This window comes from Zingiber officinale, chromosome 1A (assembly GCF_018446385.1).
Source record: "Zingiber officinale cultivar Zhangliang chromosome 1A, Zo_v1.1, whole genome shotgun sequence".
In the NCBI taxonomy this organism is placed as follows: Eukaryota; Viridiplantae; Streptophyta; class Magnoliopsida; order Zingiberales; family Zingiberaceae; genus Zingiber; species Zingiber officinale.
Genome location: NC_055987.1, coordinates 60217486 through 60243647, shown reverse-complemented (window position 1 = coordinate 60243647; position 26162 = coordinate 60217486). Strand labels below are relative to the sequence as shown.

The 26162-nt window shown below is 36.9% G+C and overlaps 1 protein-coding gene and 1 long non-coding RNA gene across 2 annotated transcripts; one reads left to right on the top strand and one right to left on the bottom strand.

Moving 5' to 3' along the window:
• Positions 1-17001: 17001 nt before the first annotated feature.
• On the bottom strand, positions 17002-18161 carry LOC122025497 (transcription factor MYB61-like). Its single transcript, XM_042584311.1, has 3 exons — positions 17884-18161; positions 17686-17815; positions 17002-17605 (listed from the first exon to the last, which is right to left on the bottom strand). Exons 1-3 carry the CDS (start codon positions 18014-18016, stop codon positions 17020-17022), a joined length of 849 nt encoding a protein of 282 aa, XP_042440245.1. The 5' UTR covers positions 18017-18161; the 3' UTR covers positions 17002-17019.
• A 69-nt stretch (positions 18162-18230) lies between these two features.
• On the top strand, positions 18231-18890 carry LOC122025505. The gene is made up of 2 exons (XR_006123743.1): positions 18231-18372; positions 18533-18890. It is a non-coding gene; the product is annotated as an uncharacterized LOC122025505 (long non-coding RNA).
• The last annotated feature ends 7272 nt before the right edge of the window (positions 18891-26162 follow it).

Sequence of the window (26162 nt, the reverse complement as noted above, 5' to 3'; positions counted from 1 at the left end):
TCACACGCGATGGTGAGACGAGTGCATAGGGATATGACAACTATACACTCTGCCATCACTACTCCTGAGTGATCGAGTGGACAGGGTGCTGTCGGAGTACACCTATCCTCCTACCCAAACATAGTGGGAGAGCCTAAGCTCTCATCTCCTTGTATCATGGTCAAGGGGAGGGATCCCTGCCCGCTACATGCTACAGTCATCGCTACCCATGAGCGGACCAGCGGAGCCTTGGCAGATCAAACTACACACACCCTGCCTGATGTACCACTAACCCATGAGTGGTTGTGTGTGTAGATCATGTAACTAGCGATGTGCTCAACAACAATTGAGCCGACAATCGCTTAGCATGCAATCATGCAAGATGGTGCATGACACTACAACATATAAATCCTGACACCTCCATAATATATACTAAAAAGGTAAAGAAATCCAAGGATCTAAGTATCATGAAACTAGGTACACATGTCAGGTATGTCTAGTAACTAGTCCTGTACACAATAAGACAATGTATGCCACTACTTATATGATCATAAGTACACATGGCAAGAACAAAAGAATATAAGTCTAAATGCATAACAGATAATAACAAACAAAGACATGTTATAGGTATCAAGTAGTGACATACCAATGGTAACTAAACACAACCATTACTACTAGCTATAAATTACTACACATATCATAATGACAATATCAAAAGCGATAAGTCAAAGACATCCGCCTCAAAAAGAAGGTCGTATCCGATAGATCCCATATCGAGACGCTCATCCCGAATCAAAGTCCTGCACCACATGTGTAATTTATCTAATTACATAGTCATCGATAGCTAATTTTTATTTAAAATAAATAGCTAACTCCAAGTCATTAATTCCCATTCAGATGAACAAATCCACTCTATTTTCCAACCTCAGCCTAAACCACCCAAGAACTAAATTTACATTAGATCCTTAATTACCATTAGATTAGATTGCAACATGATTTAACTTCTCTTAGTCTACCCCATCATAAATCTCCATTTAATCAACCCTTTCATACAATCACATAACCCATGAGAAATATGGAAAGAACAGATTATCCACAAATGGAAATCAAAGGCGAAGTCACTAAAGAAACTCACCCGTGACATTTGGACAGTGATAAGATGCCACAACCTCAGCAATAACTTATATTTGTTCATGGCAAACCCTAGTTAGCTGACCCTTCTCCAAATTTGGACCCCAACAACAAGATGCGCCAAAGAGATCAGCATTCAGTTCACCAAGAATCTGAACAACAAGCTGTTTAAATGTTCTGTATCTGTCCCGATCAAAGAAGAATTCAACGAAGGGAACTCAATGTGCAAAATCCATGCTCCCTTAAAGTCCAGATTAGTACCTTGGTCGGTCACCCCCTGGTGGTGGCACCCGATCGAGACCCCGTTTGCGGTGGCGTGGGTTTTATTTCCATGGATCAACCAACAAGAAGGGTGACACTTACTTGATCTGCCGACACAACACTGTCAGAGGGGCAAAGGTGCCCAAGGGAGCAGGTAGGTCGTGAACGAATCCAGGCGATCGCTGGATCTTGTGGTTCGTTCGCTAGGGATGGCTGACGTCGTGAAGATCAGGTGTAAAACACTCAATGCCACCGTGAGGGAGAGGCTGTGGGTGGAGGATCGGGAAGAAGGGTTCTAACGAGAGGGCCCTCAAACAACATCCAAGTGGCTCTCAACGCCAGCAGCGACGCAAAGAGGAGAAGGGAGGAGGAGATGTGAGGGGAACAAGAGCTGTGACTTTCGGCCGACGGTGGATCGAATGGCTCCAACACTCAAGGGAAGGGCAACGATGATAGATCGGGAGAGGAGAGGGCTCGAATCGGGTTGGGGAAGATGAAGAGGGGAAGAAGGGATGAGTCTGTGGCGATGGCTCCCTTCAGATCAACCCTAAGGATTACTTGATTTTGGCCTTATTATTTATTATATGTGTGTCGATATCAGGGAATTAGTTGAGAGATTAACACTAGATAACTAGTAAGTTGGGAAACTGATTGTCTACTTTCTGTTTATATATTAGTATGATTACATCATGGTATACAATACTGAGTATCCTAGTACACTCTTGCTTGTTATATAAGCTCATCCCTATACATTGGTAAGATTATACCATAGTGTAGTATTTTGAGTACCCTACTGGACTCTTGGTTACTATATCCTGTCGACCATTGTCTTCCATTCGTGATTGAGAGAGTCGTAAGTGACCGTTAGTTTATTCTGTCGGTCATTGTCTTCCATTCGTGATTGAGAGAGTAGGAAGCGACTGTTAGTATACCCTGTCGACCATTATCTCCCATTCATGATAGAGAGAATCGTCAGTGATAATGATATATATATGGCTGCCCACAAGACCATTTATGGTAGCGAGTTCGCGTGCAGTCCGTAGCTAGATAGCTATATATATACCATGTTTGCCCATGAGACCATTCGTAGTAGTGAGTTCACCCGTAGATAATGACTATTTACTTCTCCTATCTGCCCATGAGATCATTCGTGGTAGTGAGGTCGCCTGCAGACAGTGACCATTTGTTTACCCTGACTGTCCATGGGAATATCTATGGTAGAGCGTTCTCTTGCAGTCAGTGCTTGTTATATACTTGCTATATGTCTACTATATATTTGTTCGTGCAGGTTTGGATGTACTGTATGTACTCCTGATTTATTGGTTATTCTTGGTTGAGCAGGTTAGTGAAGTACTATATTATTGATTTTACTTTTGGTTAGCTGGTGATTATGTTGGGACACCTACGTTGGTTAGTAAGTATTTTACCTGAGACTGCATCCTTTGATCTCTTGCAGTATATTATTCATACACTATCTTCTTCTACCCACTAAGTGGTTGTACTCACTACCCTTTGCTTTTTTCCTTTGACTTTTAGGTTAGCAAAATAGATGAAGTGTTATGCCGCTCAAAGGTCCTGGCTGCTAGTCCCACTCAAGTTTGGATTTCTATTTGAGTTATTAATGTACTTTTTGTTGGGGATCGGTGGCCGGCTTGAAGGGGGGTTGGATAGACGGTGCCCCCAAATACTCGCTTATTTCTACAACGTTAGTTTGCGCAGCGAAAATACAAACAAAACAAACAAGCTTAAAGATAAAGGCAAGAAAGAAATGCAAACCAAGCTACACGATCGTTTAACGTGGTTCGGAGATTAGGGCTCCTACTCCACGGCTGTCCGTAAGGTGGATGATCCCGATCCTTCGGTGGATTACTCCCCGGCAAACTCCGGCTAGGTCACGTAGCTCCTTGTGGGTGGAGAAACCTCACCACAACCCTCACAAGAACTCTTTTGACGCTAGGGCACAAGTAGACTACTAATAGAGATTAACCACCTCTATTTCGTCAACTTCAACCAAGCTTCCAAGGCTTGGTTATATAGGCCACGGGTTGGAAAACCCCGCCTATCAGTCGACTGTCAAAACATGCAGTCGACTACCCTCAGTGGAAATTCAACCGTTACATCCCAATGGCTCGATTCCATACGAACAGAGACCTTCTGTTCGCTGCCAGTCGACTGCTAAAACATGTAGTCGACTGCTACAGTAGCGCTACAGTACTGCTACAGTATCACTACAGTACTGCTACAGTAAAACCCTAAAAGTGGGATTTTACTCCGAGTACAATCTCTCATGCACTCGTACCCTCACCCTTATGACTCATTTGACACTTCATTTGCAGCTTTGACCTCTTGCCTTCAAGCCTACTTCCTTTGGCTCTCGTCCCTCGGATGCATTCAAGCCCGCGGCTCGTCCCCAATGCCATCCTTCGCGTATGCCTCGAAGTCGCTTCCCTCGGCCCTTGTCCTCGCTGCCTTGTCCACGGTCCCTCGGATGCTCCATCCTTCACCGGACCCGAAGCCATCAACCTGAGTCACATGTGTATCCTGCAAATCTGCACAACTCAAATACACATATCAAATACAAGGGTGAACCTAACTTAAACCCTTTGCCCAAACACCAAAACACATGGTCACACGGACCATTGGGATTGCTCCAACACTTTCTACTGTTTGAAATTTTAGTTTCTTTTTTGTATAAAATATTTATGTTGTTGGTTATATTTTTGGTTAGCTTAATATGATCACATGTTCATGCATACATATACGTATCATCTTTAATGTGTTTGTTGATTTTATATCACATGGGAGTTTGTGTTGGCTTGAATTGGTTCGATATCATATTTCCTATATTATCACCAGGGGGTACCATCCAGTTTGGCGGACAAGTATACCCCTGAGGCATGATAATTTTATTGGTATCAAAGCATGATTCGAGTTCAAATGATAGGTTTTATGTTTTGGAGATTTTGATCTCTTTTCGATTTATGATTTTTTGAGTTTGGGACAAGGCAAATCGAAGGACATCTCTGAGATATATGAAGTAAGGTATACCTCTGATGATCATCTTATCTTCTATGTTCACTATCTTGTTAGGTTATGGTTAGATTCTCTCCAATTTTATTGGATGGTGTAGCTATTTCTATACCTGACTATTAGTTACTTAGTTATTCATTTCTAGCATGATGACACTTAGTGAGTCAATCTTATTCATAGTCGTGGTTTGGGTCGATCATGGAAGTGACCAGTTGACACTTTGAGACCCGAAACTAATGCTGAGAAGGTAGATTCTCCTATGACACCAACTAATACCAAGTTGGAAAGCATGTGTCAGACTCGTCAACAACCTATTGGAGATCGAGAAGCACAATCTCAGGTTAAGGATATTGGGGGCCTTGCAATTCAATGTCGGGTGTGACAACAAGTGAAGGCAGAATATGAGTAATGCAACGGAAGCATGGTGGGCCCATAAACCACAAGAAGCGTCAAAGACTAGCAGGCTTACTTTGAAAGACTTTTGTACTTGAATAGAAAATAGAGCATAATAAGATGATCTTTGGAGGTTGTATGATTCAATTTGGGTGATCGTTGATCGATTAACCAACTTCATCCATTTTTCTATTAACATGCTAGATGACTCTTTGGATCACTTGGCAGAGTTTCCAATGAGTCAAGTGTACAGAACTTTATTTATGCAAGATGTTAGATAGACAAGTAGACGGAGTGTACCATTCACTAATTGGAGGATCTGCTATGGACATGCGCAAAGGATTTCGGAGGTAACTAGTAGATCATATAGTGTATAAGCGATCTCATACCATTATAGACTCTTCAAGATACTAGAATGGACTAGTATAAGTGTGAATTGCCTATTTGTTACCCGTAGATGAGGATATCTTAGCATTATAATTAAGTAGAAAATTTGGGAGACCAAATTTTTATTAGTGGAGGAGAATATAAGATACCTAAAATATATAAATTTTATATTTTCAATAATAACTTAAAATGAATAAAAAAATTTAACTAAATGAATTTATTTAGGAAAATATTAATAAAAAATGGATAATTAATCAGAAAATATATTTATGTGAATTTATAGAATTTTATGGATTTTTTTTAGATTTTAAATAAGTTATTTGAGATTTTATGGGGATACATGGGTAATAGAAAAGCTTGTTTATGACCCTATTTAAGTTGGGAGTTGCTTGAAATGAACGTAGGTTTTCATTAATCAAACCCTAAGTTTTTATTTAATCCTCTATCGTTTCCTCCTCATGGACCTCTTCGCCGTGTCTGCTAGCGACACCACATGCGCGTTGACCGCCGGTGTTGCTCCCTTGCCCATGCGGCCGACGAATGTTGGCATCGTGTCCATGTCCTTCCCCGACTGTCGAGCGCTGATTCTCCGTTGTTTTCTCCCGCGCACATGCACTATTCGCCGCCACGCGCGATCAACAGCCAGCGACCGCCGTCGCTGACCTTTGTCCTCACGAGCAACCAGGGCTGGTGCCCTCGACTGCCTGCAGTCGCAAGTCACCATTGGAGAAGAAGACGTTGCCTCCTCTCCACACGCGATTGAAGTTGCTACCCACCCAAACTTCCGATCGTCGTTGTCCTTGCCCTTCCTTCTCGAGCGCGAGCAACATACGCATGTCGCTCATTTGCTCTGATCGTCACCCTCTTTGTTTCCTCAACACCGACGACCCCCATCGCCGGTTGATTCCCACAGCTGCCATTGGATAAGGTAAGATAATTAAGAGTTGATAGAATTATTGATTGCATAGTCGATTGATTATATTAACGTGATAGTTAATCGATTAATTGAAGGAGGATAAATGGAAGTGTTAATTTGAAGGGTTTGTTAACTAAGGATGATTAATTGCTAACCAAGTTAATTAAATTAGAGTTGTATGGATTAAAAACATGTTCATAGCAAGTTTTAAATTATACCCGATAATCAATTAAGTTTGATGTATTGAATACTTGAGGGATTAATTAGGTTTATTGATTAATAAAGGGAATAATAATTAAATTTGAATTAATTAATTTTATCATTGATTAATTAAATATATTCATAAAAGGAAATTATTCAATTGATGAAATCTATGTAATTGAATTAAATGATTAATTAAAATTATTAATGCACTTGATTTAAGGTATAAGTTGAGTTAATGAGGATTAATTAGTCAAGAGGTTGATTAATCGAATTAGAGACTCTTAGATTGTCTTCTTTGCATACCTTACTTGTAGGACTTAAACTCGAGGCAGATTTTTGTTGGACCCCGTGGTAGTTTTGATGTGATCAACCAAGTTGGTTAGGTCCTGCTGTATTTGATCCCTGTGTCTGAGTGTGTAGGAGCTTAGGAACACAGAAAGTCGAGCGGAAGACGCAGCTAGCGAGAAGGACGGCACGGTAAGGGAGCCGACGGGCTCGGTGCGTCTGAAGGACGAGAGAGCTGCGGAAGAGTACTCCGGTGGGCGTGAAGAGCGTGCGCGGCGTTCGAGGGACGTGAAGCCGGGACGGAAGGCTGCTCGAGGAGAAGGCCGGAAATTGGGTTCGGATGAGCCCTATTTCGGTTGGCCGAAATCACCCAAACAAACGGAGCTTCGGAAGACAAAGTGAAGAAGAAAAGGAGTCAAAAGAGGCTGGAAGTTACTGTAGCAGAAATTACTGTAGCAGGAACCTTGAAGGCGCCTTAAACACATTGAAGGCACCTTAAACACATTGAAGGCACCTTAAACACATTGAAGGCGCCTTGAATGGATTGTTTAAGGCGCCTTGAGCAGGCCAGTTTAACCGTTTGCGCTGCGGATAAAGTTTTATCCGCAGATTGAGTTGGAGGCGCCTTAAACCCTGTTGGAGGTGCCTTGGACTCTCGGGATAAGATTTCTAGGGCCTATATAAAGGCCCCTGGAGCTAGGAATTCAACAACAACTCAAGCAATCAACTGTGTAGTGTTTCCTAGCAATAGTTCTGACCTTCCAAAGTGTAAAAGGCTTCTCCGCCTTCAGAAAAGGAGAATTTTTCTACTGCGCTTTTTCTACTGCCCTGGATTAACAACCTTCTTGGTTGTAACCAGGTTAAAATCCTGATCTTCTCTGTATTTCTTTATTTAGTTTTTATTGCATTATTAATTTATCACTATTGCACTTATTGAGTTGAAAGTACGAGGAGGGTATAGTTTAATTTTTGTTTTCAGCAATTCACCCCCCTCTTGCCGGCCTCCGCTGCACCAACAAGTGCTATCAGAGCCTGATCACCTCAGAAGGACTAACCGCCAACTGAAGCACTACGATCAAGACGATGGCCGGAGCGAACATCCATCCCCCGAAATTCGACGGAGACTTCGCCACCTGGAAACGCAAAATGGAGGTATTTTTTAAAACCGATTTTGATATTATTATTACAATGAAATATGGTTTTGCAGCGCCGAAAGACAAAGAAGAAAACACATGGAGCAAGAAGGAGCAAGTCGATTTCGTCGCCAACGGAAAGGCAGAGTTCCACCTGCTAAGTGTGCTGCCGCCGCAGGAGGTAAATCGGATCAGAAGCTACGACTCAGCGAAAGATCTCTGGGAGAAATTCCTGGAGCTTCACGAAGGTACTTCCGAAGCGAAGCTAGCGAAACGCAACATCCTCCGGAACCAGTTAACGAACCTCTGGATGAACCAAGGCGAGAAGGTAGCGCAACTCCAAGCGAGAATCAAGGAGCTGATAACGCAACTAACGAACCTTGGAGAAGAGGTAACCAACCGGGATTCTATCTGATACGCGCTCAATGCCTTCCCGAGAACTCCAGAATGAGCCTCCTTAGTAGATGCATACTACATCTCTAAGGACCTCGAGGTAAGTACGTTAGAACAATTATTTTTGACTTTTGAACTTCACGAATCTCGAGTTTCAGAACCCAACGGAGCAGAGAAGACAAGTCAGAACATTGCCTTAAAGGCAAAGATGAACAATTCTGACTCCGAAGCCTCAGTCGATGAATCCGAAGCGGCACTACTGGTAAGACGCTTCAATAAATTTTTCAGTTCTAATAAATTTAAATCGTAGAGGCATCATCGAAAGAAGAGGACGGTTCGTTGCTACAACTACAATGAAGAAGGGCACATCTAGGAGGACTGCCCAAAATTGAAGAGAAAGGAGAAAGAAAAGGAAAAGCCAAAATACAAGAAACCAGAACCCTCCAAGTACAAGAATCTGAAGGCTACTTGGTCAGATTCGTCAACCTCTAAGTCGGACATCGAAGAATTCTCAGGGTTAGCGCTATTGGTGAACCATCAACCGGAAGAAGACTCAAGCTCAGAGATGAGCATCGATGAAGGGGGAGGAACATCAGAAGAAGAAAGCAGCAGTGAAGGGGGAGCGTCACCAGACCAGGTAAGTAAGGTACGCAATCTAACCCCAACTCAATCTTTTAAATTTATCAAGTCTCTTTCTAAAGAGTTAGATCAATTAGAAAAAGAGAATGCTGAACTAAAGTTGAACTTAGCAAGAGCATGCTCGTTAGAAATGTATGATCATCTAAAATCAAAAAATAAAAATTTGAAATTAGAAATTGAAAAACTGAAATATGATGCATGCTTAAATCAATTTCCAAATTCAAAATTAAGAATTTATGGTAAATTAAATTGGTATATAAGAAAGCATCAAAGTCAACTTAGAAAAATACCAAGAAACTATGTACCCCCTAGATTTTTGAATAATCCTGTAGGAAGAAACCTCTATTGGGTTCCAAAATCTGTGCTTAATTAATTTTTTAAAAATTAAAAGCTTACAGTGAGAAAATTAAACATTGAAATTCTTTATGGAAGCTTTGTCTAAGGAAGTAGTTGTTGCTCCAATAACCAAGAAGGCCTAGTGCCTCGCCACGACCTGGAAGCTAAAATATTGAAAGAAAATATTTAATTAACTTTCTGAAAAAGCATTAAACAAGAATTAAATAATGTTTTGAAAGTTTATCAAATATTTGTTAAAATAAACAAAAGTTCCTTAGAATTTTTTTTTAAAAAAATTCTAACTTAATTTTTTTTTTTGAATTAGAAATTTTCTTCTGGAAAATTTTAATAGTTCATTCACTTGACTTAGAAATTTTTTTTGGGGAACATTTGAACATTTACTTAGGATTTTTTTTACTTAGATTTTTTTTTTGGAAAATTCATTTCAACTTAGCAATTTTTTCAAAAATTCATTTTTAACTTAGAAAATTTTCAAAAACTTTAATCTTACTTGAAGATTTTTAAGACACCATTTTTTTGCTGTGATCAAAGGGGGAGAGAAAAGTACAAGTTTAGGGGGAGTTAGAGAAAACTTAAATTTTTTCTATAAAAAGTGTTGCAATTTTACTAATTGCAAAAATTATTATTAACTTGTTAGTTTAGTAATTTTTCTTTAAAATTACTGTTTATGTCTATTTTTAACCCTAACTTGAACTTGGGTTGATGCACATCAAAAAGGGGGAGATTGTTGGACCCCGTGGTAGTTTTGATATGATCAACCAAGTTGGTTAGGTCCTGCTGTATTTGATACCTGTGTCTGAGTGTGCAGGAGCTTAGGAACACAGGAAGTCGAGCGGAAGACGCAGCTAGTGAGAAGGACGGCACGGGAAGGGAGCCGACGGGCTCGGTGCATCCGAAGGACGAGAGAGCTGCGGAAGAGTACTCCGGTGGGCATGAAGACCGTGCGCGGCGTTCGAGGGACGTGAAGCCGGGACGGAAGGCTGCTCGAGGAGAAGGCCGGAAATTGGGTTCGGGTGAGCCCTATTTCGGTTGGCCGAAATCACCCAAACAAACGGAGCTTCGGAAGACAAAGTGAAGAAGAAAAGGAGTCAAAAGAGGCTGGAAGTTACTGTAGCAGAAATTACTGTAGCAGGAACCTTGAAGGTGCCTTAAACACATTGAAGGTGCCTTAAACACATTGAAGGCGCCTTAAACACATTGAAGGCGCCTTGAATGGATTGTTTAAGGCGCCTTGAGCAGGCCAGTTTGACCGTTTGCGCTGCGGATAAAGTTTTATCCGCAGATTGAGTTGGAGGCGCCTTAAACCCTGTTGGAGGCGCCTTGGACTCTCGGGATAAGATTTCCAGGGCCTATATAAAGGCCCCTGGAGCTAGGAATTCAACAACAACTCAAGCAATCAACTGTGTAATGTTTCCTAGCAATAGTTCTGAACTTCCAAAGTGTAAAAGGCTTCTCCGCCTTCAGAGAAGGAGAATTTTTCTACTGCCCTGGATTAACAACCTTCTTGGTTGTAACCAGGTTAAAATCCTGATCTTCTCTGTATTTCTTTATTTAGTTTTTATTATTTTATTAATTTATCACTATTGCACTAATTTAGTTGAAAGTACGAGGAGGGTATAGTTTAATTTTTATTTTCATCAATTCACCCCCCTCTTGCCGGCCTCCGCTGCACCAACAACTTTGGACTTGAAGATGATTTGGACACTCGACGGTTGAAGTGGGTAGATCATGCTTATCTTCTTGATAACTTTGAATATAGTGCATGATTATTTACTGTCATGTTTTGATAAGATCATAGTTACTCATTTACCTTAAGTTTGTCCTATGTCACTCCTGAAGTTGATACCTTATAGGTTGTCCTTATATGTTGATCTATTGATTGATAGCTATGTAGTTATGATTAATATTCATGATTGTGTTTCTGGATATGCATGATATTATCATACCATAGTGTAGGATATTGGATATTCTACTAGACCCCTTAGTAGATGATTTGACTCTGTGTTTAGTGTTAGGATGATTATACCATAGTATTGGATATCGAGCATTTTGCTAAACCTTCGTTTATTATTTCATGTTGTAGTGTAGGATATTTAATATCCTAATAGTCCCTTGTGGTTATTTAGGTCTACATCTTATGTTCATAAATTTATAGTATAGTATGGTTATATACTTAGGCTCGTGTCTATAGATCACTGACATTACATATAGTATAGTTGTATACTGGTGTGACGACATATATGTTAGTGAGATTATACTGACCTATACTTGATGAAAATCACTCTCTAGCAGCGAGGTAGCGTATTCCACTAGACTTTTCCTTTTAGATCAACCCCAAGGATTTCTTGATTTTGACCTTATTGTTTATTATATGTGTGATGATACAGGGAATTAGTTGAGATATAACACTAGATGACTAATAATTTGGGGGCCTGATTGTTTATTTTTTAACTATATATTAGCAAGATTATATCGTGGTATATGATACCGAGTATCCTAGTACACCCTTGTTATATAGGCTAGTGTCTATACATTGGCAAGATTATACCATATTGTAGTATTTCGAATACCCTACTGGACCCTTGGCTGCTATATCATGTCGATCATTGTCTCTCATTCGTGGTTGAGAGAGTTGTCAGCGATCGTTAGTTTATCCTGTCGGCCAATGTCCTCCATTCGTGGTTGAGAGAGTCGGCAACAACCGTTAGTATATCCTATCGACCATTGTCTCCCATTCATGGTTAGAGAGAGTCATCAGTGATAATGATATATATATGACTACCCACAAGACCATTCGTGGTAGCGAGTTCGCGTGTAGTCCATAACTAGATAGCTAAGTATATACCCTGTCTGCCCACGAGATCATTCATGGTAGCGAGTTTACCCTCATATAGTAACCGTTTACTTATACTGTCTGCCCATGAGATCATTTGTGGTAGTGAGTTCGCCTGCAGATAGTGACCATTTGTTAAACCTGACTGCCCACGAGGCCATCTGTGGAAGAACGTTCTCCTGTAGTTAGTGTTTGTTATATATTTGCTATATGTCAGTCATGTATTTGTTCGTGTAGGTTTGGATGTACTGTATGTACTCCCAATTTGTTGGTTATTCTTGGTTGAGCAGGTTAGTGAAGTGTTATATTATTAATTATACTTTTGATTAGCTGGTGATTATGTTGGGATACCTGCGTTGGTAAGTAAGTATTTTACCTGAGACTGCATCCTTTGATCTCCTGCCAGTATATTATTCATACACTATCTTCTTCTAATAACTGAGTGGTTGTACTCACTACCCTTTGTTTTTTTCCTTTGACTTTCAGGTAAGCAGATAGAGGAGGTGTTGTGTCGCTCAAAGGTCCTGGTTGCCAGTCCTACTCGACTTTGAATTTCTGTTTGAGTTGTTAGTGTACTTTCCGCTGTTTGAAATTTTAGTTTCCTTTTTGTATCGAATATTTATGTTGTTGGTTATGTTTTTGGTTAGCTTAATATGATCACATGCTTATGCATACATATATGCATCATCTTTAATGTGTTTGTTGATTTTATATTACATGGGAGTTTGTGTTGGCTTGAATTTGTTTGATATCGTATTTCCTATATTGTCACTAGGGGGTACCGTTCGGTTTGGTGGACAAATATACCCCCAGGGCGTGAAAAAAGATGATTTGCTCGCCCAACACCCTCACCAACTCGTCTCTAGGTCAACATGGAAGAGGTAAATTAAGGGTGACTACTAGCCATTAGTGCAGTGGGGAAGGCATGGGGAAAGACAAACTTGAACGTGCCAAGTTTCTACCACATGACCTAATATGGCAACACCTCATACCTTAACCACTGCACCGCTTTGAGAGAATAACCGATTCTAACATTATTTTGTTAAATATCATATAACAAATGGTTATATTGAACTTAGTATATTGAATCTAAATCCATTATAATTGATATCTTTACCAAATCTCTAATAGAATTTGAATTTAGTACACTTAGGTGAAAATTTGGATTATGTATAGTTGAATGAAATTTAGACATTAATTTGATTTTTTATGTTTAGAGTTACTTTTAGTAGACTAGCTTTAGTTTGACATTTTCTTCGCTATGTAGACAACTATTTTAAGTTTAATTTATGATGACTTCCTTTTAACTTAAGCTGATATTTACTTGTCAATACTTAATATTTACTGATTAGTTGACTATAATTGATGCTAACTTATTGCTTACTTGTTAAATCAAATTTGCCTATTTATTTAATTTATGTTTACTTGTTAATTAAAATTGAAGCTTAATTAACTCTAATTAATATCTACTTGTTTACCTTATTTGACCATAATTACTAATTGACGTTATTTGACCTTTCTTAGCTTTCACTTCAATTGTTTACTCTATTTGACTTTTAATTTTTTTAATTAATGCATGCTCAATTATGCTTAACTACTCTACATGATCTCATTTTATGTTCAATGCATGCATAACTTTAACCTAAAATTTTGATCTATGAAAACTCAGTTTTAGAAAACTTAAATTTTATTTTTGAACCCTCTTTTATATATATGAAAACAGAGAAAGAGAAAGATTTAAAGTTTTTAGTAAAATTAAAACTAAGTTTTATTTGGGGAGAAAAAGAATTAAGTTTTACCTATTCTATTCCAGAAGAAAGAAATTTTTTAATTTTTTTTTGAACTTTTGTGCATAAGTGCATGACTACATTTAATTTCTATTTTTATTATGCATAAATGCATATTTTCTAACTTTAAATATTTGTTTATTAACTTTAAACGTGATTTTCACACATAAACAAGAAAAGATTGTTAGTATAGCGAGCATTATAATAATATCGAACCTATCTTTTGGTGTATGGCAACTTTAAAGTTAGGTTGTTTATGGATTTAATATGTGTCAAGTGTGTAGGTTAGATAATTTGACAAAAAAAAATCTTGATAGGTTGGGTGTTCATACTAAGTATTAGAAATCCCTAATAGGTTAGATGACCAAACACTAAACAGTGAAAGTGCCAGTGGTTTAGCAAGAGATAGACTAGACACTTGTAAAAGGAAGCAAATTCGGTATTCCAAGTGATTGGAATGAATCCGAGTGACCTAAATCAGATAAAGTTATAAGACCTAGTCTTGATCCTCTAGGAGACTAGAGTAAGATTTGAGCAACCTTAGTATCTGGGCAACGGGAGGAGTTTCCAGATGATCCGAAGGCAAGATCGGTGATCTAGAGGAAACAGTCAAGGATAGAAGTTAACCATACTCCAAGCAGCCAAAGGGAGTCAAAGCGACAATTATAAGTTTAGTTAATATTTCAATTGCAAATTTAAGTTAGTTTTTGTTTTACTACAAAGTTATTTAATCTTTAATTCTACTATTGCAAACTCTGATTGATAATTGTTTTATCTATTTTAGCTACTATCAACTTTTAAAATTAGTAAACATATTATTCACCCACCTCATTTTGAGTACAGTCCTACGAAGTTTGTCTACGTTGAATTCTACCCTTGTTTCCATGAATATAGGTCATCCAACACAACTTGTCGAACTTTTACCCTTTACAACTTGACAACCCCTTAACCATCTCCTGTTAGGTCATACATCTCTCAGATGTCGCTGAAGACGAGCGTATTTAACTTTTGCCATCATACATCTCTCAAATGTACTTGAGCTTTTAGCTCTTCCACATGTCATTGTTCATGCCTCTTGCTTATTTAGTCTACATTCATAGGCTATCATCTTTGTTGCCTCGATACTCCTTATCTTATGGTCATCTTCCTCATGTAATATTCTTTGATCTCTATGGATCTTAGGCTATCAAGCTACCAAATTACACACGCTTGGCCATCACTCTAAAGTTACTTTGGCACCACTGTAATGTTTTTCCTCTTACAATTCCTTAAATATCCCATACAATCCTTTTCTATTCTCATTGGGCTTCGTAGCTACTAGGCCGCCATCTTATCCATGCCAAGCCAACAAGGTGGAGCTTTGGAATTGCTACAAAATAATAACTTGATCATTATTGATTAAACTCTACCTAGTCATCTATTTTTATATTTCAAACCTAGTTTGAATAAGCATCACCCGATTGTTTTGTTGAAATCTACTTGGCTCAAATTATCACTACTCAATCAAAATTTTAATCATGTGATCATTGTTAACCAGCTGTAATCTTTCGTCAACTCAACACTCTTCTAGCTTATTCTAATCCAATCGACTCAATTCCATAAGTCAACTCAACTAGATAAAATCCATTGAATGGTAATTGACTCCAACATGTTTAATTGACTAAATTCCCTTTCAATTTACTCAATTCAAAATAAAAATATTTTTATCCTCAAATAGAGTGTCATGAGTCGACTATAATTGAATAGTTTGGTTAGTCGATTGAATTTAAGGACCAGTCAATTAAAGCTTTGACTCTACCATGAAACATCCTTTTAAAAAAATCTATTTTACTCCTAGGTACACGTCTACCCAAACATTAAGATTATAAGTTATCTTGTAGTTCTCATGGGCTCTGAAATAGATGGTTAATATAATAATATTATTATAGATTTATCTATATCTAGTCAAGATGCTGATGATATATACTTGATTGTAGTCGAGATGCCGACAATACTTGATCATTTAGAGTGAGTATTATCACCTGTCCTCCTTATATGGCTCAAACCAATCCCCAATAGACAGTTGAGCTAAATCATCTTAACCGCATCAAGTCATTAACCACAACTTAATCTTATCGAGTCACAAACTCAATGAGCTTTGTGTGCATCTAACTAAATTTTTGCAAGCTCTATTTGTATGCTAGTTACATAAGAAAATATGTTGAACCCAATCATTTAGGGTACGATTGCACTAACAAATAAGTTAATTTCATGACCTTAACATTTATTGAAGTAAATATCTATACAAGTACCAACTACACTAACTCGTAGAGACATATATTTTAAACTATTGAATTAACATAAACGAGTATTTATCAAATTAAATATAAAATTTGTCCATCAATAATTTGTTCATCATGCTTGGGGTTTTAAATTTAGAAACTCCCTGCAGTTGTTATGTAAGGGAAAGCTAAAAGAGGTGTAAATTGAAGTAAATCAATCCATGATGGAAACATGATGTCATATTGAGATTATTATTATTATTATTATTAATAAGTAGTTAATTGATGATGTGGAATTTTTTTTAGCTAGAATAATGATGCAAATTTGAATATGGTACTAAAAAAGTGAAATCTTTTGTCCAGCGGTTTCATATGATCTGTCCCATAATTATATGTGAGTAGGTAAATCAAAAAATTATAGTTGACTAATATAAGGAGAAATTTTTTTTTTTGATTTTATTTAGATTCGAATTCTTGTCCTGTGATAGTAATTTTATCCTGTATTAATTAACTCAACCTAGTCTCAAGACAACGCTAAATTTGAATAGCACCTTGAAGAGAAGGATGCTTCTGTAGAATGAGATATACTATTTCAAAAAAGATGCTTTGCCCCCTTGACAAAGTTTGCAAGAATTAATTAAAGCAAGTGATACAGTGGCATTGATTGTGAAATCACTGATGTAACAACACTAACTTGAGTTCTTGCGTGCTAATCTGCTAGTTCTAGCTTTATAAAGACATGATTGAGTTATTATTTGAAATCTTAAACCATTAGTATGAATCTCAAATTATGTACTTATTATCTGACAATATCAATTGAAACAGAGATTTGATGGTTTATTAGGTTACAAAAACTTACAGCACATAAACAAACTGAAGCAAGCTTTATTCTCTTCAATGGAATTCAGATATCTCTCTCTCTATATCAAACGATTTATATATACATGCAAAAATCTATGACGCACACCTGTTATGGCAACTTTTTTTTTTTTGTTTCCTTTCTTTCTTTCTAGTTCCAATATCTGCATATTTAAAGCTGAGGAGGAGGAGGTTGTATCTCATGCCAAGAGCCAAAGCCGCTGGCTGAGAATACATGGCTTTCTTCTTTGCTTGATGATCCATGCAAGCCATGGGTTTGGCTCTCACAGTCGTTTTTGGACAAAGTGGTGCCATTAAGATATTCTGACCATTTCAATTCCTCTGGCTCGACATTGATGTGGATCGGAACACCTTTGTTGGGCAGCAACTCCAGCCATTGGAGGATGCCACCGTCAAAAAGAACACCAGAGCTCTGCAACTCAAACTCACTTCCGCAGGAATTGCTAGCCCCCAAGTCATGGAAGCTGGTCGGGAGAATCATGTTCGAGATTGATGAAACAACAGGTGGCTCCACGGACAGTGCTGATGGATTTGGCTCAGAATTCTCCTGCAATAGATTCGACGAACTTGGGGCCAAGGAGTCACTGCACATGGTTTCTGCAACCTTATGCGCTTCAACTGCGTGTTTCCTGGAATTGATTCCACTCTGCATCAGCTTCTTCTTGATGCATGAGTTCCAGTAGTTCTTGATCTCATTATCTGTTCTCCCTGGCAACTGGGCTGCAATTTGAGACCACCTGACGATGGCGAGAAAAGAAAAATAGTGTGAAAAAAAAGAAAGATAAGTAAATCAACTAGGCAAACAAATCATCTTTACTTGTTGCCCATGGCCTCATGGAGTCGAATGATGAGGTCCTCCTCTTGCTGAGAGAATGTGCCCCTCTTCAGATCAGGCCTCAGATAGTTAATCCACCTCAATCTGCAACTCTTTCCACACCTTTGCAGACCTGAAATGACCCAATTTTTCATGAATTGAAGGTACATTTCTCAATGCATAAGCCAACGAAATAATAACCTGCTAATTTGGGTACAGAGCTCCAGCTGCCGTGACCATACTTGTTGATGTGCTCCACGAGCTTCTCATCCTCTTCAGGAGACCACAAGCCCTTCCTCAGCTTCTGCTTGTAGAAACAGGAGTGCTTCCCCATTCACTGTGAGTTAAAGATGTGGAGGAAGTTGAATGAAGGCGAAGGGGTCAAGCTTAAAGGTGGAAGAAGAGGAAGTCGCTGTCATAGTGGTTTCGATTGGATTTATGTCCTTTTACTTCATTTCATTTCCATCCATGGCTGCCTCTGACTCATTAAAGTTGAAGTTCTGCTGCTGTGATGGTGGTGGGGCAATTGAGGAAGGACTTTCAGACATCTCTATGAAGGAAAATCTGTAAGGAATATTTGCTGAGGATGGATTGGGATCTGGGAGCTGAGAAATCCAATTCTAACTTCATTTACTGCAATTCTCTGACAAAAGGAGCTCACGGCGATTTATGGCTGAAGTCCCAGGTAAGGTAATCTCCTGTCCTCATGCAACAATTTCTTTGCACCAGCAAGAAAATGATCCCTAGGCCCCTAGAGCCACCAATATTCTTTTACTTTTTTTCTTTTTTCTCCTTGACCTCCAAAACTGCAGCAGTAATTTTCTGAATCATTCATCCTTTTGCGACATAGATCTCTCTGTGGCAAAAAAAAATAAAATCGCTCGTCCCAGCGTCCCCATCGCACCCGACCTAAGGCCATCACGAGGAAGGTAAATCATAGCATCCTGAGCGAACATGTGATAAGTGGGATAAATTACACAGAGACCGAGGATTTACGATCCCGACATAGATCTCTCTGGTATCTTCATCACACAGTTAATTTTCAATGTTTACTTTTTTCTAATTAAACGATAGTATGAGACAATAATTTATGCTGTTTCTTGTGAATTTATATCTTTATACTCTGCATGGGTTGCATACAGCATTTAAATTACACAGAAGCAGTTTTGTTTGATTCCTTTGGATGTTAATGCGCTACTAACTTCCAATGCTTTGACGTGTTTTTATTCTGCTTTTATTTTCTTCTTAAAAACCCACACACGTCTCTTTAAATTACTGCATATATATATATATAAATTGGTCCTTTGCCAGCACGGGTAATATTTGGTTAACTGACGCAGTAGCCCATTGTGTTTCTTCTACAAAGAATTGGATCAATATGAATTTGGAAAGCATATCGAGAGAACAATATATAGTCTGCGATAACTATAAACGTGGGAATTAATTAAAACCCCAAAACTATCGCTGTTAATTAATGTGCTTTAGATGGCATTTGGTCCCCAATTTGAAAAGCAACTTCTCTTTTATGTTTGAGCACTGTATAATTAATTATGTTTTCCAGCTTAAGCTTAGTGGGAGGGGACCATCTCGAGTGGCTTAAACGACCATGCCTCGTCGCCTTTCGTTGAAACCCCCAAATCTTAACTACGGATCAGATCGACCAATAAAACTTGAAAATGAACCGAAACAAAGTGATCTCCATTTGGCATGTTCATTATTGGATTTATTGAATTTTATAGCAAGATAAATTTAAGAAAAATTGAAATCGCAAAAATATCAAATTAAAAGCCAGAGAGAAGGAAACAATTTGGGCCCAAATGTTTAACTTTATAGCCCATCATCTGGGTCCTACATTTTGGGGACCGGTGAAAATGACGGTAACGGAAGGCTCACTTCCGTTCGGAGGTCCGTTAATTTTTAAAAGGAGATGAGGGACTAATGTGAACTGTCCTACAAAGAAACGAAAAATAAATAAAATTATTGTGATCCGAAAAACCTTGAAAGGAAACACACAGTCACACACAAAATCGTAATTAAATTAATATATATTTTTGTTCTTTTCTTATGAATTCGTGGAAAGTAGAAACCGACCCTTGGTGCCAAATAGGAATCCAAATTGGTGGTAGTTAAATTAAAATAATGAATTAAATAAAGGGCGATGTTTGCATGACAAAATAATTAAAGGAGGAAGCAATTAAGCAATCTCTAATTGGCCAAGGACGAGCTAATTATTTGGCACCTTTAATAGGTGGGATGTTGCGGATTTAAGGAAAAAATGTGGCGTTTATTTTATAATTAGCTGTTGATGACAAGGCGTTACGTATGATTCCAATAGTTTTTTTTTTTTTTTTGCCCCTCTTGCTCTTTCCAGGGAATTTTAGATTTTAAAAACTAAAAAAATATTAATAATCATTTACATTATTGTGTCATTTCGTAAGTGATGACTCGGAGAGTATATCAGCCAACAATAACTGGGGTTTTTTTTTCCCTTTTTAAAAATGATTTCTTTTTCTTCATTTAAAACCCTATGATAATATTTTTTTCCATGAATTATTTAGATGATTTTTTTTTTTGAATGGAAGGTTCAGCGATTTAAAATCATCGATTTAATACTTCAAAGACATATTTATGATTCACAGTTAAGAACTATCAGTTACCGTTCGATTTATAATTACAATTCAAGATTATTATTGATTTTATTTTTAGAATTTTTTTTAAAAATTTATAAATATGAAAAAATAAAAAAAAATTATGAAATTATTTAAATTGTCTATATATTCCCTTAAAGTATAAGAGAATTAAAATGTAGGTATTTTGTTTACCTTTGTAACATTATTATTTTAAGAAATGACATTGTTTACTCACTTTCATTTTTCATTTATGTAGTGGTAGTTTTTTCCATATTAAAATTTCTAATTCATCTTTTAAAAGTAGCATTTCTTTTATATATATATATATATATATATATATATATATATTTGGTCAAATGATCAAGTAGCGCTAGAGTTTCTAAAGCCTGGAGCCAAAATATATTGTCTTTCATCTAAAATATTACCTCTTAAAATAAAACGTGAAATCCCCGATTCAAACGGTCAAATTAATCCTCCTTCACTTTGTGTCAGAATTGTAATTGATCCATCTAGAGACGAGCATATTATAAATTTAACTCATTGGCCTGATTATGATTCTAGAATTGGACACGTAAGTCTACTCATGCCAATGGCATAGAGTTACTACAAAGGTAGTACAAATAAACTTTCCATTGTACATGTAAAATTAGAGGGAGGTGGCAATAGATGGGTTATTGGATGAGGGAGGAATGGAGCTACTAACAAACTCGACAAGCCAAAGATAAGGAGAAAGTACAATACCTAGAGAGGGGATAAGGGAAGGATCCGTAAGTAAAACAGTCACAAATTCAATTTTAAATAGAGAAAAAAAGAAGAAGAGAGAATGATCTTAATATTAATATATTTTTAATTTTATCCTAGTAGAATTTTGTTGATCACTGATTACTTCAGGGATTATTAATTATAAACTAATATATAATAATCAATTTCGGTTATAAAATAGATGTATTAAAATATTATTTTAGACTTCATATGTTAAAAAATATAAGTTTCATTTTTATTTTTAAGTGATATTTTACATTATAATATTTATTTAATAAAATAGTAAGTCATAAAATAAAATTTATAATTTCTAAATACTGAAGTAATAAGTTGAATCAATTAAAACACTTTTCCTTTTTTACTGTTTAATATTTTTCGCTTAGTAAAAACGAAACAACTAATCTCCATTTTGATAAAACCTTAGACCGTTTTTTTTGCCTTTTAGATTCCATCGCCGTTGCAATCTCATCGTCTCCTTCGTGCATCCTTATTAGCAGAAATATTCATTCTAGGTTATTCGTAGTTTGATCCAACCAAATTAGGAAGTGATTTTTTAGTTCATTTCGGAAGGTGACTTTAATCTTCAATTTTAGTCCCATTTTCTGGTAGTCATTTCGAGTTTGTGGAATATTGAGTGATGTGGTGCCCTGTGCAAAGGTGCTAAGAATTTCTTGAATTTTTGCATCATAGCAAGGGTTGGAAATATAAGAGGAAAATTTCAAGTTGTTTAAATTCTTGTTTCAACTATTAGTTTTGAATTTTAATGATCATGACTTGGAAAATTTCTTTGATTTTCAATGGCTCTGTTACTAAATCCACGGTGCCAATTAACATAAAGTCTTGACTTAATGTTCTAAAAGATATTAAACAAAAATTTATGGAAAGAGATCTAGGTAAGATTATACATATACATATACGGTTCATAAATTCCTATTTTAGATACTTTTTTCATTATGTCACCATATAAAATTCTTTAACTAGTACACTCTTGTTCTCTTAATTGCTGGGTAAGATCCCTTATGTAACCTTTCCCAAATCTATTAGCCATTAATATATACATACAATCCAAATCTAGTTAGCTTTACAATTTTCTGTTGTCACTGTCTTCTTTAATCCATTCTTGTCATATTAGTTGCATAATTACTAGACTATATTCTTATTATTTTCTTATTCCTATTGAACTTCATATAAACTAATATTTTGTGTTGCAGGATGTGTTTGAATTAGCACCACAAAGTGAGATTGTTGTGATGAGTTTAGCAACTCAGAATTGACAAAATTTCAAAAACAAACTCACTAGCAGATTTGTTTGGCTAAATAAAGGTAATCCTAAAAAATTGAATTCTTCACTATGTCAATATTAGATCCCAAAAGTAATTTGGAAAGCATTTGTAGACGAGATACTTCATCTATTATGGGAGGTTCTTCATGACACTATCATGTTTCCTTTAAGAATTATTAATTTCCATACTTAACTCAAGAATATAATGATGTGGTTACTCACGAAAAGCAAAAAGAACAGATGATGCATTATAAATATCATCACATACTATCTCACAAGGGTTACATTATATAGGCTGAACTGGTAAGCTATGGAGCATTTTATTTGCCATTTTCAACAAGTACATCATGTTATTAAATTGATCATCTTGGAATTGTAGAGGGAGAAACAAAATAGTTGAAAATGAGGAAGTTGATAAAATTGTAAACTGATCAGTGATTTGGCATAAAGTCTGTGAGGAAAAATTTGACAACATAACAATATGGAGATAGCAGAAGTCGCTAAAAAATTTGTAAATATTTAATTTTATCTAATCTCCATATTCCCTAGATAAATAAAATTAGAGTTTTTTGGATTGATTTGTTATATCCATAATTGTAGGATGACTTATTGGAAAAGAAGGTCAATGGAGAGTTCAAATCTTCTGGAATGAATGATGTGTTAACCACTGTCTTAGGAAGCTAGGAACACTATGAAAGGGTTAGAGGTGTGGGAAGGTTTGTAAAACCTTAAGCCTACTTTAAAACTCCAAGAAAGAATAGGGAATCAATCCCAAAGGCTTTGGCTGACAACTTCAAAGAACAATTGGAGGAGATAAGAGTTTGAAGGCTGAAATAGAGAATTAAAGGTTAAACTTGCTTAGGTTATGCCAATCATTTATAATCAAATTTATGAGGTTGTGGCATCAAACAAGTCCTCAAATATGAAAGACCCAAAATAGGTAGATGATATTGAAGTTTATGAATGCGACACTTTAAACATGAAGGTTCTATATTTTTCAATTTTATGTCAAATTGATTCTTTTTTCAGATATATATATATATATATATATATATATATATATATATATATATATATATATATATATATATATATATATATATATATATATATATAGAATTTGTTTTTGTTAATAAAAGGGAAAAATGTCACTTGGCCATGAAACAACATGAAAATGTGATGGCGTACAACCCAATAATATTAGAAAGAGGCCCACATTTTATTATTCATCATGCTCCACTTGGGGAAGAGAACTTCAAGGTATCTATTTATATTGTCTTAGATGGAATAGAACTTCCAATCCCAATTAAGTCTAGACCCACAATCATAGTGATAAAGTTGGAACAATTGTTGCTTGGCGTAATGAGTTGATAATTTTACCAACATAAAAGGTACTTTCAGTTTTAACTTGATTTTTGCTTTTGTAATGGTCATATATGTTGTTTGAACAATGGTTTAGTTTTGAATACTCATATAGATATTTTAAAATATTGTAGAAGAATGTGAAACCTCAATCGTTTTCTCTTTTGGATGTTCTTAATCATCGGGACAAGTTCATGGAAATTAAAAAAAAAATATTACCGATTCATGCAAGTATATATACTACTTGTATGTTATTAGATTGATGCCTAAAGATGAGAGCATACACGTAGAATTTGATGAAGCTATGTTTGGACGTTCTAAAAGTATATGGTTGCTAAGAGATGATATCTTGCACTTTATGGAGATGAAAGAGATAGGTGCCAAGCAAATTTTGATTTACATGGGGTATGTTATATTTTAAATACAATGTTTTTTCGCATACTTTTACTTGGTTTTGTTAAACATTTAAAAGTTGTTGTATGAGATAAATCATTATAGAGATTTTGATGGATTGAGCTGTATGTGTACAAAATTTGTGGCGGTGTATACTAGAGACTAGTGATATTTGTGTGAGATGTTGATCTTATTTAAAGAAACAGTCATGGCTAATGTCTTTAATATTCATCGATTGTGCATTTGTGTGAGATGTTGATCTTATTTAAAGTAGTGGCATTCCCATTATTATTATTATTATTATTATTATTATTATTATTTATAAATACTAGCACACACACAAAATATCATTATACATGTAATTAGGTAAGAAATTCTTACAAATCTTGTTGTATATAAGCAGGTAATATACCTAACTTATTGTTTCTTTCCACACTTAAAATCCATGTTATGAAGCATTTCTAACCAAGTTATTTATGTTGGTGCAAACTGCATCAGAATCAAACCTGAGTTTTAATGTTGTCAAAGGTTCAAATTAAGTCTTGTTGTGATCTAACAAGTTTACTGAGTGTGCAGAATGTTTACTCAACCGAGAAAGACCTAGTTGGAGGCTAGGCAGGAGAAATCTTAGCAGATCGTGGAACCCAAGTGAAAGTCCAAGAAGGTCGAGGGGAGACGAAGCTTGGCAGTGTGATCGAGAGGTCTGAAGGACCGAAAATCAAAAGAAAAGTCCTGGGGAGCCGATCAAGGCTGAGTGAGAAGTCCAAACTAGATCTGGAGGATCAAAGTTTGGCAGGTAGGTTGAGGTAAGCAAACTGGAGGAGCGACAGTGAGGTCGGGTTCCCGGAGGGGACAACCTTAGGTCGCTGATCCAACTGAAGAAACCGAGAAGGTTTCCAAGTTGAGATCAAGAACAGTTCTACTGTTCTTTTATTACTCATGCATTATTATACTGTTATGCTAACATCTGTGTTGTAGGGTGTTTTTTTGTTCTAACACTGTTTTGCAGGTCTAGGCGGATCGGTCGACCGAACCAAGTAAGATCAGCACAAAAGTTAGTCCAGATCAGAACTGAGCCAGAGTCCGGTCGAAGCTTTAACGGTCGACCGAAAAGTAAGATCGGTTGACCGAACTTGTTGACTCAGCAAGCCAGTTCATCAGCACCGAATCAGCAAGCAAAGGAAAGAAGGGCTGATCGGTCGACCGAACCAGAGGATTGGTCGACCGATCCAATCAGCATTTAATCAGCATTAAACGGTGATCTCGGCAGAAATCAGCGAACAAGAAAAAACCTTGTTCGGTCGACCGATAAAAGGGTTCGGTCGACCGAACCATTGAAGGCCAATTAATGCATAATTACGAGCCAGCATCAGACTACCAGCTGGGGGTGATCGGAGCTGGTTCGGTCGACCGAACAGAGGGATCGGTCGACCGAACCTCAGTCCACCTATAAATTCAGACTCGAAGACAGAGGCCAAAGAACAACTTTTTTGATCAAGATTCCTGCTCTGCAATCGTCTTGTCTTCATCTGTGCAGCAAGCTACATCATCCGGAAGTGCCGACCTAAGCTAAAATCTCCATTTTATTTGTCGGTAAAATTTTATTTTAAAGCTTGCATTTATAATTCATTTAAGCAAGATAGTAGGGTGTTACTATCTTGCTCCATTGTACGTTCTGCTTCTTTCCGAAGAATTTCGGAAAGAAGAGTTATAGTGGTTTGCTCACCGGTGCGGTCAAGGACCGCGAGCCTTCGAGTAGGAGTCGAGCTAGGCTCCAAACAAAGTAAATGATTGTGTCTCCTTTCTTATTTTCCGCTGCACGATTCTGACTTAAAAAGAAAAGAATAGTTTTAAAAAAGAAGCGATATTCACCCCCCTCTATCGCGCTACTCGATCCTATCAATTGGTATCAGAGCAAGGTTAGCTCTGAAATTTCTTAACCGATTTTCTAAGCATCTTTAAAATCTTTTCTTTTCTTCAAATTTATTTAATATTTTTCATTATCTCTATTTTTTCAAGCACTGCTAATCCCAAGACAAATGTCTTGGAAA